The sequence below is a fragment of the Thermobia domestica genome, chromosome 6, assembly GCF_964235325.1.
Source record: "Thermobia domestica chromosome 6, izTheDome1.hap1.1, whole genome shotgun sequence".
In the NCBI taxonomy this organism is placed as follows: Eukaryota; Metazoa; Arthropoda; class Insecta; order Zygentoma; family Lepismatidae; genus Thermobia; species Thermobia domestica.
In genome coordinates this window covers 58,837,054-58,853,934 of record NC_137459.1, presented here as the reverse complement: position 1 = coordinate 58,853,934, position 16,881 = coordinate 58,837,054, and the positions used below count along the sequence as shown (strand labels likewise).

At 36.4% G+C, this 16,881-nt stretch overlaps 1 protein-coding gene across 1 annotated transcript; it reads left to right on the top strand.

The window, feature by feature from the left end:
• Window positions 1-776: 776 nt before the first annotated feature.
• LOC145687674 (uncharacterized) lies at window positions 777-16,655 on the top strand. Its single transcript, XM_081761131.1, has 2 exons — window positions 777-917; window positions 14,518-16,655. The coding sequence occupies exons 1-2, from the start codon at window positions 876-878 to the stop codon at window positions 15,448-15,450; spliced, it is 975 nt and encodes a 324-aa protein (XP_081617257.1). The 5' UTR covers window positions 777-875; the 3' UTR covers window positions 15,451-16,655.
• The last annotated feature ends 226 nt before the right edge of the window (window positions 16,656-16,881 follow it).

Here is a 16,881-nt window from a genome sequence, read left to right as displayed (position 1 = left end):
ATGCTGTTCCTGTGGCGCATTTCTGGTCTTTGTGGAATAACAAATGAATTGTTTTTGGATATCCAAATATTGTCTCATGAGAGGTATCCCATTATATTAACAAAGTAAATCTCAACCATATTTGATTTACATACTACTTTGACTTAATGCGCTTCTGCTCTATATTTATATATTTTTCTTCCCTATTGCATCATACACTTCTTAAGTTAGTTACTAAGACCGTTGGTTTGAAACACTGACACATATGCTCTGTTGTCAGTTTACCTGAAATTATATTACTACGCGCCTTCATATAGTCCAAAATTAAACTTATTTTTTCTCCTCCCGAATTAGCCAATCTACAATGATGATGTTGATTATCTTTCTTTCTTTGTTTGATGCTTAAATTATAATTCTGTTCATTTTCTTGCAAACTTTATAATTTTGGAGCTCATCTGCGGTTTCTAACCCATATTACTACCTATTCATCAAGTCAACAGAGGGCATCCAAGAAAACTTACCAGATGACAGTATATTGCAATTTTGCGACATTGTTGTTACATAAATGTCGACACTTGAAAAATAAGAATATTGACATGAGACATGAACTCGTAATGTAAACTTTGCAAAAGTTTTGGATAAATTATTTTTAATCATCACCATTTATTAAATATAAATATAAAAGAAGATAATGTCAATCACTGATTGCGCATTGCGATTAGTCAATTATTGGCGCTGTACTTACTACGTCCAAAAACAATAAACGATAGAACATGGGAATCATAGCTGAAGAAGCTTTTGTCTGTCATGCGAATTGTCGAGCATAATTTAAATTAGAGCTTGGGCTAAGAAAGTAGAGATTTTGGATCAAGAAACATATAGGCCTAAGTTAAAGCATGTTCCCACAATTTATATATATGCCTTTTCAACAAATGCAGGTATGTAAATATATTTCAACCTATGATTTATATAAAGTTCATTTTCTCAGACAATGAAATTATTTTCTGATCTTGAAGTACAGTGTATACTATTGTTTCAATAATTATATCGTAAGTGAAGCGAGAAATCTCAAATTGTCTTTGTCTTTGTTAACGGACTAGAAATATTGCAAAATATAGGGCTAAAAATATGGTATAGGTAACGCTTTTTTTTTTTAATTACGGTATCACAACGTAAAATGCATCCTTGTACTCGGAAATAATAAACGGTTTGGATATTCTTATGAAGCTAATTAGAAAGTAAATGATTAAACTCTTCTTGAAATGAATGGAAAGAAATGTAGCACACCCAGCTCAAATCGATGAAAATATATCAATAACAAAATTTGTTCGCATGATAGGAGATAAAGTAATGTAAACTGTTATGAAAATATGAAACTTCAAGTAGTACGGGTTAACTGCCGCAGACGGCGACTCCGACATTCAAAATTTACGAAGAAATGAACAGAATCAGACGAAATGTCAGCATGAGAGAAACAAAAAAAGCTAGTAAAGGTTATTAGTGTAGGGTGATTTAATTACAGAGTAAGTCTAAGTTAAATTCAGGAATATATGAGTTCTTGTATTGATGCGATACTAGGTAAGCACTACCTTATTAACTAAACTAGGATGTGTGTGTTGCAGTGATGGAGGGAAATATAGAAATATAGAGCAGAAACCAAATGTGGTGAAATAGGGCAAAATTGTGAGTGCTATACCATTTTATGGAGGCATAAATTTGTAAAATCCACGAAATAAGTATGTTACATTTCACATTAGAATTGTACAAGTAATCAAAATATCGGGATCCTATCTTTTAGATGTATAATAAGGTAGAAACACGAAATTAAAAGTATGCTCTTTAGCGTGTGCCACTTTATAAGAAACATGATGAAGTGAAGTGCTATGTGAAGGCAGTGTGCAAAGTGATCATAGAAGTGTCACAAAACTATGGCACACGCAAGGCATGTATTTTTATGCCATATAATGTTTTCCCACTATCTTCATTTATGCGTACACTCGCCGTCGCTGATGTGCTTGCTCCCTAAGAACGCCTGCTACCCTCACTCGGTTAGATAGTACTCGTGCTTTGTAGTGACCACCTAGCTCAAGTTGGTTTGTGTTTTTAAGTTAAACCCTGTTTAATGTATTGCAGTTTTTATGCCATACGTGCATACGTTGTAGTTATACTACGCCCTCCTATAGTCAATCTGCACCGTTAATGTAAAGCATTAAGAATACATTTCCTCCTAAGAGAAGTTCATATTTAATGAATATAATTATCCCCTTGTGTGTCAACCTAGTGCAGGAAAGAAGTCTTTTCGTATGTGTTTTCTAACTTTTGATATCCCAGGGACATGCATTTGAAAAGGTACTCTGCCCCCAGACCTTTTCTAAAAATGTATTTACATAATACTGTAGTAGATTATTTGGAAACGTGAGAAGGAAAGGGTGCATTGTTGGTTATTTCTGAATAGTGCATAGGTTGCAACACAACTGTTGGGATGTAGTAATTTTGTACTGTAATAAAATACAAATGAATACCTGTCTAGCGAAGAGAAAAAAGCATGAAAATAATAAATAATTGTGTTTAGCAGTTAAAAGTGAACAATGGAAATGAAAGAGTAGTAATTATGGGTAAGATATATCAAAATAACAACAAATAAATAGTAATCCAACGTTGAAAACTGGTGTAATATGGATCTAATCCGCAGCCACCTTCAGCGGAGTATTAGCCTTAAGTTTAGTGCTATGCCCATTACGTAGTGCCGGACTGGGATGTAAACAGTCCAAGTAAAGATTAATCATGGGGCCTAGATACTGCATAGAGAGTCTACGGCTCTGCCTCCGTTAACAGCTCGGGCCCCGTTGCTACGGCAAAGTCTGCTCTTCCCCCATCTAACCGTGTCTTTCTACAGTAGTAGTTAATAGCGTTATTAGTTACTACAGTTCTTCCTAACATTTTTCACTGACGGCAAACAATGACGACGCCAGTTTAACTTATTTGGAAGGGAAGCTGAGGGGCAGAGAATTTGTTTGGAGGGCAGCTTTTTTATTTATTTATTTATTTATTTATTTTTTTAGAAAATAATCGGATCAATTTTCTCCACTCCAGATTTGGGGTCACTCCAGATTTGGGAGCTCTACCACTAAGCCATCATGCCTCATAAGGGATAGATTAAGAAAGTGTCAACAAATAATAATAATAATAGTAATAATAAAATAACGGTGCAAGTTGACAATATTGATCTCAAAAATGATAATTTTACGGTTTAAATTTAAAAAAAAAACCGTGAATGTATATTAAAAACGATTGTGTAACAAATTTATTTTCCGACTAGTATTTTTGCATGATATAAAAAATGTATTTCATGTTTACAAGTATAAAGTAACTAGTGTGAAACCATTACACATGTTATAAAAACTCGTGTCACTACAAAAACCACATTAAGGTGCTTGTAAATGCAAAACCTAACCTACTTTACTGCACTACCCAACCCGAACCTAACCTACTCTACTCTTTACTTTAATTACCTAACTTAACCTACGGTAGTTTACTTGATTAATCCTCTTAAGATATTCTGTCGTTTTAACTACGGTAGGGTAGTATCTTCATTAGCCAATTAAAAAGTACTAATAAAGTTTTATAGATCTCTTTTCGTGTTTTGGAAAGTATGGAGGAACTGTAGAACACGTTACGTATGATTTATGCCCTATGTCGACACATAGGGATGATGACGTCACAACTTAATTTTTTCGTTAGGCCTATTTTTATTATTACTTTTGCACCTAGAAGATTGAAATTTTGCACACATGTTCACTGTACCCCTTAGTATAATTCAAATTTTTCAGATCTCTGCGTTAAAACAGGGGGGTCCAGAGGGGAAAAAGGGATTTTTTAAAAACAAAAATCCCTTTCTTCGTGATTTTCCCGCCTCAGATACATGATAGAATTATGTGAGTGGTGTTGTTTGAAAGGGTATTCTATTCTGCAGAGAAATAAGGTACTAAACAAGACCCAAGGATAAATAGGGATGTCTCAGGAAATGTTTATGTTTCGTCAGGGTCCTTTCGGGTAATCTGGGTCATTGTGAGGAAGCTCTTAGCTCATTTGCAAATATTAAAATACTATTGAAGATAGAAGCTTAAAATTTTGTACACACATTCAATATACCCGTTAGTATTTTCGTTTGATTTTGAGGTCTTGCGTTATCACTGGGGGGCTCAAAATTTAAAAGTAATCTAAAAAAACGATTTCTCTTAAAATTTCCCGCCTCAGGGACATGATAGTGAACTGTAAATGATATCGTTCGAAAGGTTGCTCTACTATGAAAAAAATAAGGTATGAACCAGTACCTGCTTAATTGAAAGGCTATAATTTACCTTAAAAAGGCAGGATTTTCCAAGGGTTAAGCTGCTCTACCCTACAGTACTCAACTAATCTACCGTAGTCTATTTTCTAAGATAGCTAAACTTAGAAAATGAAATAAAATCTTTGAGTTTTACGTCCGACGGTGGCTCAGTGGTAGAGCGTTCACCTCTGGTGCTTGGGGTCCCGGGTTGGATCCCAGCCCCGCCAAGTGAACTTTGTGGTGGACAAACACCGTGTGCGTGGGTTTTCTCGGGGTTCTCCCGTTTCCTCCCACTTTCTTCATTCCACCATTTCATTCATTACTCATCATCACCGTCTCCTTTAGCCTAACCGGCATAAGCGTGGGACGTAAAACTCAAAGATTTCATTTTTTTTTGTCTTAGTACCCATAACTATATTAACTAGTATTTAACTAGGTAAAGTTACTCAGCATAGTGTTGTAAGAGTATACTTACAATTTATTTGACTGTTATGCTATCATTGTCGGCAAAGAAGTTCAAAATCAACTATGGAACTGAGGAAACTACAGCCGTTTTTCGTTATAATCGTCTTCAGTTAGTAGTTGCCTGTCAATATATATATATATATATATATATATATATATATATATATATATATATATATATATATATATATATATATATATATATATATTAGCGTCTGAAACCATGGTGTTAGGTCAGTACGAATAGGAAATACAAAATTTGATTTCTACTATTACTATCGAGTACTAAACAAAGTAGAAATACCGAATAAAGCCCTCTCTGAAGTGAGAGAGAATCGACTTTCCATCTCGTGGTAAAAAAAAAAAAAAAAAAAAAAATCTAATTATACGGGATCGAAGCAGTAAACATAAACACAAAATACTTTTCAATGATAGACTACATTTTATATTCGAGTTGATTGAGTTGATTTTGAGTTTTACGTCCAAACCACATGAGCTCCTACCGGGAACCGAACCCGGGTCTCCCACGCTAAAGGTGCGTACGCTAACCTGTTAGCCAAGAAGGAGCTCCATTTTATATTCGAATGTAGCAGAAACTCCATTCACGAAAATGTAAGAATTTAACTGTTTTCTCTTTCTGAACGTCGAAAATATGATCGTGATAGCTTTACTGGTTATGCTTCTTTTTAGATTCAGTTCAATGAGATATATAATTGTTTCTACGATGTTGCAGTTCAGCTTTAGAAAAAATGATTATATAAATTAGAACTGCAGTATAGTATCAGCAGTGGTAAATTAACATTACAATAGATAATCGGTAATTCAAGTTGAATGTGATTGAGACCAACCTCGGACTATACGGGGAGAGAGGGATCATTTTTTTTTTTTTTTTAATTTCACAATTTTCTATAAGCAGAGTGTAGAATAGTATACAGGTTGAATCAAATATCTGGATATACCCTTGTAACCTGGAAATCAGTGCAGGGATTTGGATTATTTTCAAACTAGTCATAACTCACTTTCTAAATTTATTCAATTCTTTTGTTGATTTTGTTGCTAGATAGAGATGTTGAAACGAAAATGATATTTATATTCATATCCACTAAGTATACGCCTTAGAAAAACTAAAGTACATTGGCATAGAACCTGACAACTAACAGTAAATTTTATTCCAAGCTAATTCATTTCAGTAACAAATGCTATTACTTATCCTTTAATGATCTTCTTTATGTGAGATTATCGTTTCATCATATTCTTGTCTATCCGAAGGTCATTTTGTTAAAGATTTGTGGGAGCTACATGTCCCGTCCGCCATCCCTATTAGACATGTCCTCTACTGTCCGTATGACAATTCGTGTACATCTTATAAAGTGTTCCCGCCTCAGTATTCTAGTAGTGAGAACGCATGCGTTTCGATTCATGGTGGGCGAGCACTGATCGTACTACAGTTGGAAAAATCCTACTTAAAATGAAGGTGTCGTATTATACAGCTTCGTTCTTAACAAAAGGCGCAAATACAAATCAATCAATTGTGTGCTTCTTGTATTCATATGTTGAGTTGACTTGATTTTGAGTTTAACGTCCCTTTCAGCAGCGAGGCTATTTAAGAGGTGGACCTACTAATTAACGGGGAATCCGAACATGAGCTTCTGCCGGGAATCGAACCAGGGTCTCCCACGCCCAAGTCACGAACGCTAAATGGTTAGCCATGGAGGAGCTCGTTGAATATGTTCGTCACATCAACTTTATTATATTCAAACAGAAGTGTCCTTCCTTGCACGGAATAAAAGCATGCAACCTGGGGTTGTCTAATGTAAGAGGGCATTTGAGATACTATGTACTTTTTGAACCTCTAGAATGTGTGATCCCCCTGACTTGAGTAAAAAAAAAAATTCATACGTGATTAGATCTGGTGAATATCTATCTGTGTACTCTTTTATATCTCAGTATAGATATGAAGGGGGTTGCTTAATATGTTGTTTGAGTTTAGAAAATCACCAAAAACACAATTCAAATTTCAGCTTTTGGGTAAACTTACTCCTGTAAGAGGGATTCGATATCAATGTGGAACATTAGTAGTTGTAGTACGTTTTCAATGAGATGATTGATATATACCAAAAGGTATTTTCCCAGTTCTCGTCTACTCTTCTGAGTACATCAGGATCCACGCTGTCACAGGCGAGGGTTATGCGCTACTCTAATTAATAGATGCTAATGACTTTGACCTATACATAATAATTGTATATATTGTCACAGTTAAAATAGATCTTGGTTTCGTAGTAGCTACTCTACCTACCTGTCGATCCAGTGGCAAGAGAACTACTGATCTCACCTCTATTGGACTTGCATCTCATAGTGCAGAGGCACAACGTGATGTTGAAACTACTTTGGGAATGTATCTTTTCTATACATAAGTATTGGAAACCACCCTGAAATAATATTCTAGATTTTTTTATCGGTTACCAAGTTATTGTCCACTTGCACACTTACACGCACCAGTCCAGATCGGGTTCTCGTTTGACAAGTGTAGGGTTTTTTTTTTTTTTTTTTTTTTTTTTTTTTTTTAGCTCTAAGGAAGAAAGTACCTAGACACTGAACACCACTTCAAGCGGAAACTGAGAATTCACATGGTATTGTTTCAGGACCCATGGGCAGAGCTCTAATGATATGTCGGGTTTTTCCTCGGTTAGGTGTTGATGCAATTTCAGCTTGCAATGATGCCACTGGTTGTAGTACATGGACTGTACGATTGAACTTTGACTCACAGTACCTCTGACACGTGCTACATGGCGGATACTGCGGGTTAAGCTATTGATAAATGTTGCCAAAATAGAAGGTGATGCTTTCTAGTTTGTAGCAGTTCCAGGACACCCCACGCGACTTGGAACGTTATGCATAGAACCTGTTTCATTTAATTTGGTCAGAATTTTAAAGTACTCTGTGATATGGCTGGATGTTCAGGATTCAGCAATCAAACTCGGTCTCAATCACTCGAGTACTGCATACACAAATCATTAATACCATGTGAGTGTAATGCTGAAAGGATAGTGCCATTCTTATTCACCTGCAACGAAAGAAACGAGGAAACCATGAACTTACTGGTCTCCCACTTCGACACCTGAATCACTTGTTTATGAATAAAGTTATCTATAAATCGACATCTATTTCGTCATTATTTTTTGTGACTTTCTAGCCTCAAACGACACACACATCCATTTGAAACAAAAACAGTTGGATTAAATATGACGGACTTCAAGATACCCGTCATGGTGGTCAGGTCACTTAGACACAGCCTCAATAGCCTTAGTGCAGATTGCATTCAAATTCATTTTCCACTTACAGGGATGCATCAAGACTTTTGAGTAACCTTGTAGGTAAATTCTGTACATTTAGTGTAAAACTCATTTATTATTACAGTTTAAACATAACGCCATAATTGTAGTGATTTTTTAAACATCAGTATTGTTTCTTAAACTAAGTACTGAACATTACGAAAATTGCTGAAAGTCGTTTTGTTTTATCTATTTCTTATTTTCTATTACTGTTGTATTTGACTTTATACATAGAAAAACAGTTATTGTTTCAATTTTAGCACTGATTCTTTCAATAATATATTATTAAAGAAAACTTTTCTCGGTATAAAACATATATAAATTACATGTCTCCATTTCGGCAAGTGCGATCAGTAAAAATTGAATGTGTCCAAATTTGAACCAAGTATTCCTTCCGTCTGAAATGAGTTCTTTACCACTAACGTAAGTTAGTGTAACAATGGAAATTATTATTATTATTAATTGATTGATTTATTAATTTATTTATTTATTTCAGAAATAAACACTGCTAACGTATGCATGGTTGAGTGGTCGAGTAGATGCTGGGGGGTAGGGTGGCTCAGTGGTAGAGCGCTTATCTCTGGTGTATGAGGTCCGTGGTTTGATCTCCGGCCAAGTAAGTTTGTGGTGGACAACATCGTGTCCGTGGGATTTCCCGGAGGTACTCCTGTTCCTCCCACTTTCTCATGCAAGGAATTCTTCCATCATCATTCACTTGCCTTAATCATCATCTCGTTTAACATAAAGAGCATGAATGTGAGACGTTAAACTGAAAGATGTCATTTCACTTCATTTTATCGAGTAGATGTACTTGAAATTCCCAGATCTTCTTTCTCAAACAGGACAACAATAGGCACTACCAGATGATAGTTGGAAGTATTTTCTGCCTCTTAAATAATAATAATAATAATAATAATAAAAAGTTTTCTTCTTGAACGAAAACAGTATTAAATACCAAGATTACACTGTTCAATAACGAAAATGTAAATTGAACAAAATCAGCTAATTCTTATTGATTTTGTGGTGCTGATCACGAATTTGAAAGTTATTTTCGAATTTTAGCTCTACTTTTCGTTGTATAGGCATGTCTAATAATAACGCTTTAAAAATAAATATATTCGCTTCGTTTGGGGTAAAATGTTACACTGATCCGGCAACACTGGAGAAATTATATGAACGCTTGGTTTCATTGTGTTCCTTATCTCAGTAGTGTTCTGCTATTGTTAGAAAAGACAGATTTAGTGCAGTTATCAGCGTTTTCGGTGTGACGTTTGTGTAGTGCAGGACATAAAAATACAACTACAAGTACGCAAAAATACTGGTATTTCGAATGTGTATTTTTAAGTAGTTATCGGAACTATTTCAAGTGACATTTTGAGGATTTCAATAAACAAAAATGACGCGAAATTGTGTAAACAGTGCGGATAGCTTCTGCTACGTGTGTGGGGAAGTGACATTTTCCTCACAAAAGCAAACTATAACACCACTAATAAGAAAAGCCTATCAATATTACTTTGGTTGTAAAATTGTAGACCAAGATAAATCTTGGGCACTCCACATTGTGTGTAACACTTGTGCCAGCAATCTAAGAAATTGGATTAATGGGAAGGGGCGCTCAATGCCTTTTGCAGTGCCCATGATTTGGAGGGAGCCAAGCGACCACATCAGAGACTGTTATTTTTGTATTGTTCCTTCCGTCAAGAAGGGAATTTCCACGAAGAAGAAGCGGGCCTTGATCTATCCTAACATTCCTTCTGCAATGCGCCCTGTTCCACATGGAGAAGGACTACCTGTTGCTGACCCACCTAAAGAATACGATCTTTTTTCTAATGATGATCAAGAAGTTGAAGCTCCTGAATCAAGTACTTCGAAGGACCCTACGTTTGTTGTAGAAGAACCTCCATGTGAACCACATAGACTTACTCAAGAGGAACTAAGTGATCTAATCAAAGACTTGGACCTCTCGAAAAGCAATGCCGAAATTTTAGCGTCGCGCTTAAAGCAATGGAATTTATTGCAGGAAAAAGTAAATATTTCAGTGTATCGGAATAGGGAGATGTTCACTTCATTTTTTACTATGGAAGACACACTTGTGGCATATACAGATGTAAATGGTCTCATGAGGGCACTTAAAATTAATTACGAACCTACGGAGTGGAGGCTCTTTATAGATTCGTCCAAGGTGAGTTTAAAGGCAGTGCTTTTACATATTGGAAATGAACTTTCTTCAATCCCTGTAGGTTACGCAGTTCATATGATGGAATCTTATGAAAACTTGAAACCTTTACTTCAAGCCATTAAATATTACGATTTTCAGTGGCTCATTTGTGGTGACCTTAAAGTAATAGCACTGTTGCTAGGTATGCAGTTAGGGTATACAAAGTATTGTTGCTTTATATGTGAATGTGACAGTAGAGATCGTGGATCTCATTACCGTAAAAGTGATTGGAGTACCAGAGAAACTCTTCAGCCGGGAGTGAAAAATGTGCAGCATGAACCACTGGTAGATCGTAACCGAATTTTGCTTCCCCTTCTACATATTAAATTAGGTCTTATGAAAAGTTTTGTTAAGAGCATGAACCAAGAGGATGAGGCCTATAAGTACCTAAGAGGACAATTCCCTCGATTAAGTGATGCCAAAGTTAAAGAGGGTGTTTTCATAGGGCCACAGATTAGGCAACTATTCAAAGATCACAAGTTCGACTAAATTCTCCAAGGTGAGGAGAAAGCTGCGTGGGAAAGCTTGAGGAGTGTTTGTTCACAGTTCTTGGGAAGACAGCGAGCAACAAATTACAAACAACTGGTAGCAAAGTTGTTATTGTGCTACGAAAATATTGGTTGCAATATGTCTCTGAAACTCCACTTTTTTCATTCACATATAGACTTCTTTCCCGAAGATTGTGGAGCAGTAAGTGACGAACATGCTGAGCGTTTCCATCAAGATATTGCAGCCATGGAGAAGAGATATGAGGGAAAGTGGAATTCTAACATATTGGCCGACTACTGTTGGACTATTGCAAGGGATGCTCCAGATGTAACCTACAAAAGGCAAGCCAAGCAAAGACACTCAAAATAAAATAAACATAATCCTGTACAAGGGATCACTTGAAACTTTTGTCTACATTGCAGTGTAGTTCTTGCACAAAAAGGTATTTGTACATATTTTTCATGTTTTGATGTTAATACTGATTTTTATTACGGAATTGTTAATGTTTAACTTGACCACGGTTACTTTATTTTCTGTATCGCTGTGAAACTGGTATTTGCGCAATTTTGAAAAAGGAAGTACAAAGGTATAGAAAGCTATAGGTTAGGGTACTTCTTAACTCCCCAGCTACACATCACAGTGAAATAGATAAAAAAAAAGTGAAATGTAGGTTTTTACAAGAATTTTGCTTAAATGTTCTATAAATATTAATACATTTGTATATATACAGCTACTGTTGTACAAGGGCGTTTTTTTCACAACCTGAGCTAAGAAAATTCTTCTATTATCATTTCTTTTCATATTATGCTTAAATGAATGTAAAAATCGCAATTTCAAGAATTTACATACTTTCGATCAAAATTTGTTGAACAGTGTTATTTAATAACGTTTGCACAAGGATACTTTTCTTTTGTTTATATCCTCCTTTTTCGTGGTTGCATGTTGTATTAAACAATTCATTTAGTAGTATCGGTAACTGATGTGAGAAGACATTAAGATGATATCTAGTGACTGTAGATGAAACAGACCAGAGGTAGATTCAGATGGTTCAAATATTCGGAGTTTCTCAATCTACTTGGGTCAGTGGTCTATTGCAAATCGTTGTGAGCGACCAGTGCTGAAGCTTGACTAGTGGACAGTATTAATGCACTACAATGTTCCGCAGTAATCCTGTAAAGGAGATATTTCCACTGCTTCCGGGTCTCTGTGAGTCAGCCTGCTGAGAAACCGAACTTAAACCCAGGTGACCTGGAGAAAGGTCGTGACCCATGCCGTCATTGGTGCACGGTGGGGAAGATAAAGTTGCCGACACAATAATAATCAATAATTTTTTACAAGTACACTAGAGTTTAAGGAACATTCATCAGTTGTATACAACCTCTGACAATAAAATTTGATGAATGATCCCGTAAATAGAAAGTAGATACAATATGAATGAAACTTACCTTACTGTCCTTCGAAGTAGTCCCCTCCAGCAGCTATGCAACGCTGAGCACGCCTGACATGTCCTGGAAACATTTTGAGAAGTCTTCTTTCGTTATGGTGCTCAGGATTCTCGTCACGTTTTGTTGTATGTCTGGAATAACGTCAAATCTCTTTCCTTTCAACGCGAGTTTGAGGCGTGGAACAGGAAAAAGTCGGGAGGATTCAGATCTAGTGGATGGTCAATTTGCACCGCCCCATTTTGGGCCAGAAATTGTCTGACGATATTGGCTTTCTGAGGGCGAGCATTGTTGTGAACCAGAAACCATGAACCTTGTTGTGACTAGTGGGGTCGTACCCTTTGTACACGAAATGTCTCAAAATTTCAACGTACGTAGCAGCATTTAATGTTATTCCGTCAGGTAGAAATTCCTTGTAAATTATACCATTAGTGTCAGAAAAGGGGATTAGCATCGTTTTGATGCGTGATTTTTCTGCTTTGACCTTTTTCCGATAAGGTGATGCAGAAGAACGCCATTCCATGCTTTGAAGTTTTCTTTCCCGATCGTACCTCACACACCAGGATTCATACTCAGCAACAATACAGTTCAAGGAATTTGGATTTTGATCCGTCGTAAAATTCTGTGAGGCAAGAACATGTGCGTTCTTCTGATCATTACTCAAGTAATGTGGCACGAGTCGACAACACGTTTTCATTTTCTCCTAAGTCGTTGGTGAGGATAAGTCTCGCAGATTCACGGCTAATATTCAATTCCTCAACAATCATTCGGATAGTTAATCGGCGATCGTTCGTGATAAATGTCCTCACGTTTTTGATGTTTTCGTCTGTGCGAAAGCTTAACACCCTTCCGCTACAGGGGTTATCAGAAACACTATCCCGTCTTCCTCGACAACTGCCGAACCACTCGTAAACACACTTCAAGGATACTGCTTGATCTTCATAAACGTGTACCCAGGGCCGTGTCGTGAAGGGGGGGCGAGCTGGGCGACGGCCCGGGCACCGAAGTAAGGGGGCGAAAAATTCGGGAGAAAAAAGGAAAAAGATAGTAAAAATTGCTTGGAATATATGTATGGGGGCTCCGTCGTATACTCTCGCCCCGAACGCTGATTTTCCACGGCACGGCCCTGCCTGTACCAGCATATCATGGGTTTCTTTCGGCGTCTTGCCAAGCTTAAAACAAAACTTCATATTGATCCTTTGTTCGTACATTTTACTGTTATCAGTTTAGAATCGGACACACTAACACTCACTTGGTAAAACGCCTCTCACACAGACCACAGTTGACTCACAACTGAACAACGGTGGATCCACTATGGCGGCTCGCTACTCGTGTGCAGTGCTTCGTTGCATCAGTGTTGCCAGGTCGAGCACAGCGACTTCATTCACCGAACTTTATTGTTAGAGGATGTTTGTTACTTAAAATAACGATACAAAAAACTCTACTGTTTTTCTTTTTGTTCTTTCCAAGTACTTCCTAATACACTGTAATTTGATATTATTAGCCTTAGAAGAATAAACAGTATGTGCTCAGTTGATTAGGCTTTGGGAATAAAGGAACGCTCGAGAATAATTCATGGTGGAGCATCATTGAGTTTATTAACTCAAACATGAACGTTACAATAATATTTATTTTGCAGATATGGAACACTTTTGGATCAAAAGATCCAATATATTTCAATCAGAAACTTTCTTGTACACCATATGTCTGGAGAACTACATACAGTGTAGCCAAACCCAAACTATAACTTAACTCATTATGATGTGCTTATCTCGTAGAAAATACGAAAAATCGATTTAGGGGCCGTTCAAAAATTTTGTGGCCCCTGATCCAAAAGCTAATTATTGGTCAAGATCATAATCTTTGATGCATTTTTTTGATTATTTCTAAAATTCTTGGTCAAGATTCGAATCTTTTGATCCATTTTTGTAATCATTCATAAAATTTTTGTTTACTTGCATATTTAACAAATACTTTTAGTATACTTTTTTGTGCATGACCCTCAATGGTCCCTTTTACCTCCATCACAGTCACGATAATATGTCAGGTTTAAACGCATAGAGTTGGTGCTTTTTGTTATAATATATAATTCGCAAAACGTGGGGTGTAGGGAAGATATCACTTTACATATTCCATCATTCTTTTACATTATAATTGTAACCAAGGATTCCTATATTTAGCATTTCTATTCAAATTTAAATATGGTTGTTATTAAAACAGTTTTATAACAGTTGCTGAAATTTTATTTTCTTTTATTTCCAGGCAATTCCAGTTGTCTCCAATCCAGTTTCGCCTGTAGACAATAGGTACTTATACTGCGGCAATAGGTTTGGATTTCCTCCGCAAAGGAATTTTCAATTTTCAGTTTACTTTTTACCTCAAACAGTACAAGGGCAATATTCAAGTCACTGGATGTACTTTCCACAGCATATTGGTACAGGTGTTTCTTGTTTATATCACCCAGTAGTGTTAACACCATGTGTTTACCCTACTTCACAGTATAATCAATACGGGACTGTGAGGCTCGAAAACCACAGATATACTCTCCAAAGTGAAATTAGTGGTCAAACGAGCAATCCGACGAACGTAAACTTTACCCAGGAACAATCGGCAAACTTTTTGCATTCTTCGTGTCTGGAACTTGGTGATTGTGGCTCATGTTGCCACCAACTCGTAAGAGAAGAACTACCTGACTTGAATTCTGAGGAGAATTCTAAGGAAGTGACACTCTCTTCCAAGACATCATTATCTCATAGTTGGAAAATTTCCAGTTTAAAGCAGCCAGTGCACAATGAAGTACAAATGTCCAATGAAAATGAAGACAGTTCCTTGGAATTTGATTTTTCTATAGTAGAGTCAGTGTTACGCTACGTATTAACAGATTCTGAGAACACAAATGTTAGTAGTGAAAAAACAAAAATGAATATTCAAGCTGCAGAACAATCACATTCCCATTCTAGAAAATTACCGTTACCATCTAAGTTGCTTAATGAACAATATAGCAGTGCTTGTACCACCTATAGTTTCGCAGAGAATGCAGCAGCTTATAATATATTCAACAATAGTTCTCATATGGCATTCAAAGATCCTGACAGCGACTGTGCTTTTTGCAGACTTATAGAACATATTGGTATGCCAACACCAGATAAATCAATAAGAAACAGAGCGTTGTGGGATGATGCTGGTGTAAATTGACCCACAGCCGATTAAGCAGAAACAGCAAAGTAACATTAAAACCAATTAAGAAAAGTAACTTAAGCTATATATAGTTAATTAGCTTGGCAGCGATGAGATGAGAGAACTATACTCTGTATACGGGTAATTTGTTGTGTTATTGCTCAAATACATTTATGTATTGTTCTAACGAAAGGTTGATGATTAAAGATCTAGTCATTGTTGGTATGAAAATAATATTTATATATTATATATACGAGGGAGAGTCCGAAAATAAATTTCCCCAGGCGACTATGGACAAAAGTGGGAATGCACGACCAAAAAGAGCATGTGCAATTAAAGATCAAACGTACCTTTATTTTTCCACGTAAGTATCACGTACATTGAGACACTTTGTCATGCCGGTCTATAATCTTGAAAAACCCTTCCGGGAAAAATTCATAGCTCTCCACATGGAAGAAGCGTTTCTGTGACTTCAGCATTGCTTCCCAAGTGCCTGCCGCCTAGAATCTTCGAAGCCGAAAACAGATGGAAGTCACTGAGTGCGAGATCAGGGCTGTATGGCGGATGAACAAGGCGCTCCCACCCATGAGTTGTAATATGGTTTAGCGTTGCTGTCGCTTAGTGGTCTCGCATTGTCATCCAGCAACAGAACATCAGGCGGTTATGTATTTCTGCTCCCGATACGTGCCCATTCATAGCAGACAACCGCTCGCAATTCCTCCTTTGACCACGTCAAAACATGCCTTCTCTCCATAGCTACCAGGCTCAACCTGAGAGATTTGTCTCCATTTTGCGCAGGTGCAGCGATGGCGCCATCTGCAGGATCGCGGGCGAACGATAGCCAGTTGTGTCTGGATGTGTTGTGCTTGCAACCACTGTCTCTTGTTTCCCACATTGCAATTCGCTTTCTTGGAGAAAATGAGAGGGAAACTTATTTTAGGAAGCCTCCTCGTACATATTAAATATATTGAACAAATTTGTTTCACCACAGCTGTTATTTATATGTAAGATGTTTAATGTATGATACAAATGTAGGTGTTCAAGAAAAAAGTATAGTGAGTATAAAGAACAGTAATGTAATTAGTGTCAGGTATAATATGCTACATTTCTGTTGTGATGTTATATTATTGAGTGCTCAACGGTACCTGAAACCTATTTTTAATATTTTACCAATTAGAACTATAGGATACTGAAGTATGAAGACTTATACTGAAAGTCTTTATTAGCGTACACTGAAATGTATATATTTTCTTAAAGTTTTTCAAAATATTTATAAGAAAAAACTGTGATTAGAAGTTTCAAAGAAATAATAAAAATAATTCTTTAAAAAGTATTATTTTCATTTCTCTACAAAATGTGTGAAACTAAATCACATTAAAGTTTTCGTGCCTATTATGTTTAGTACTAAAATATGTTGTATTTATATAATGTTAGTGAGTAAATAAAATA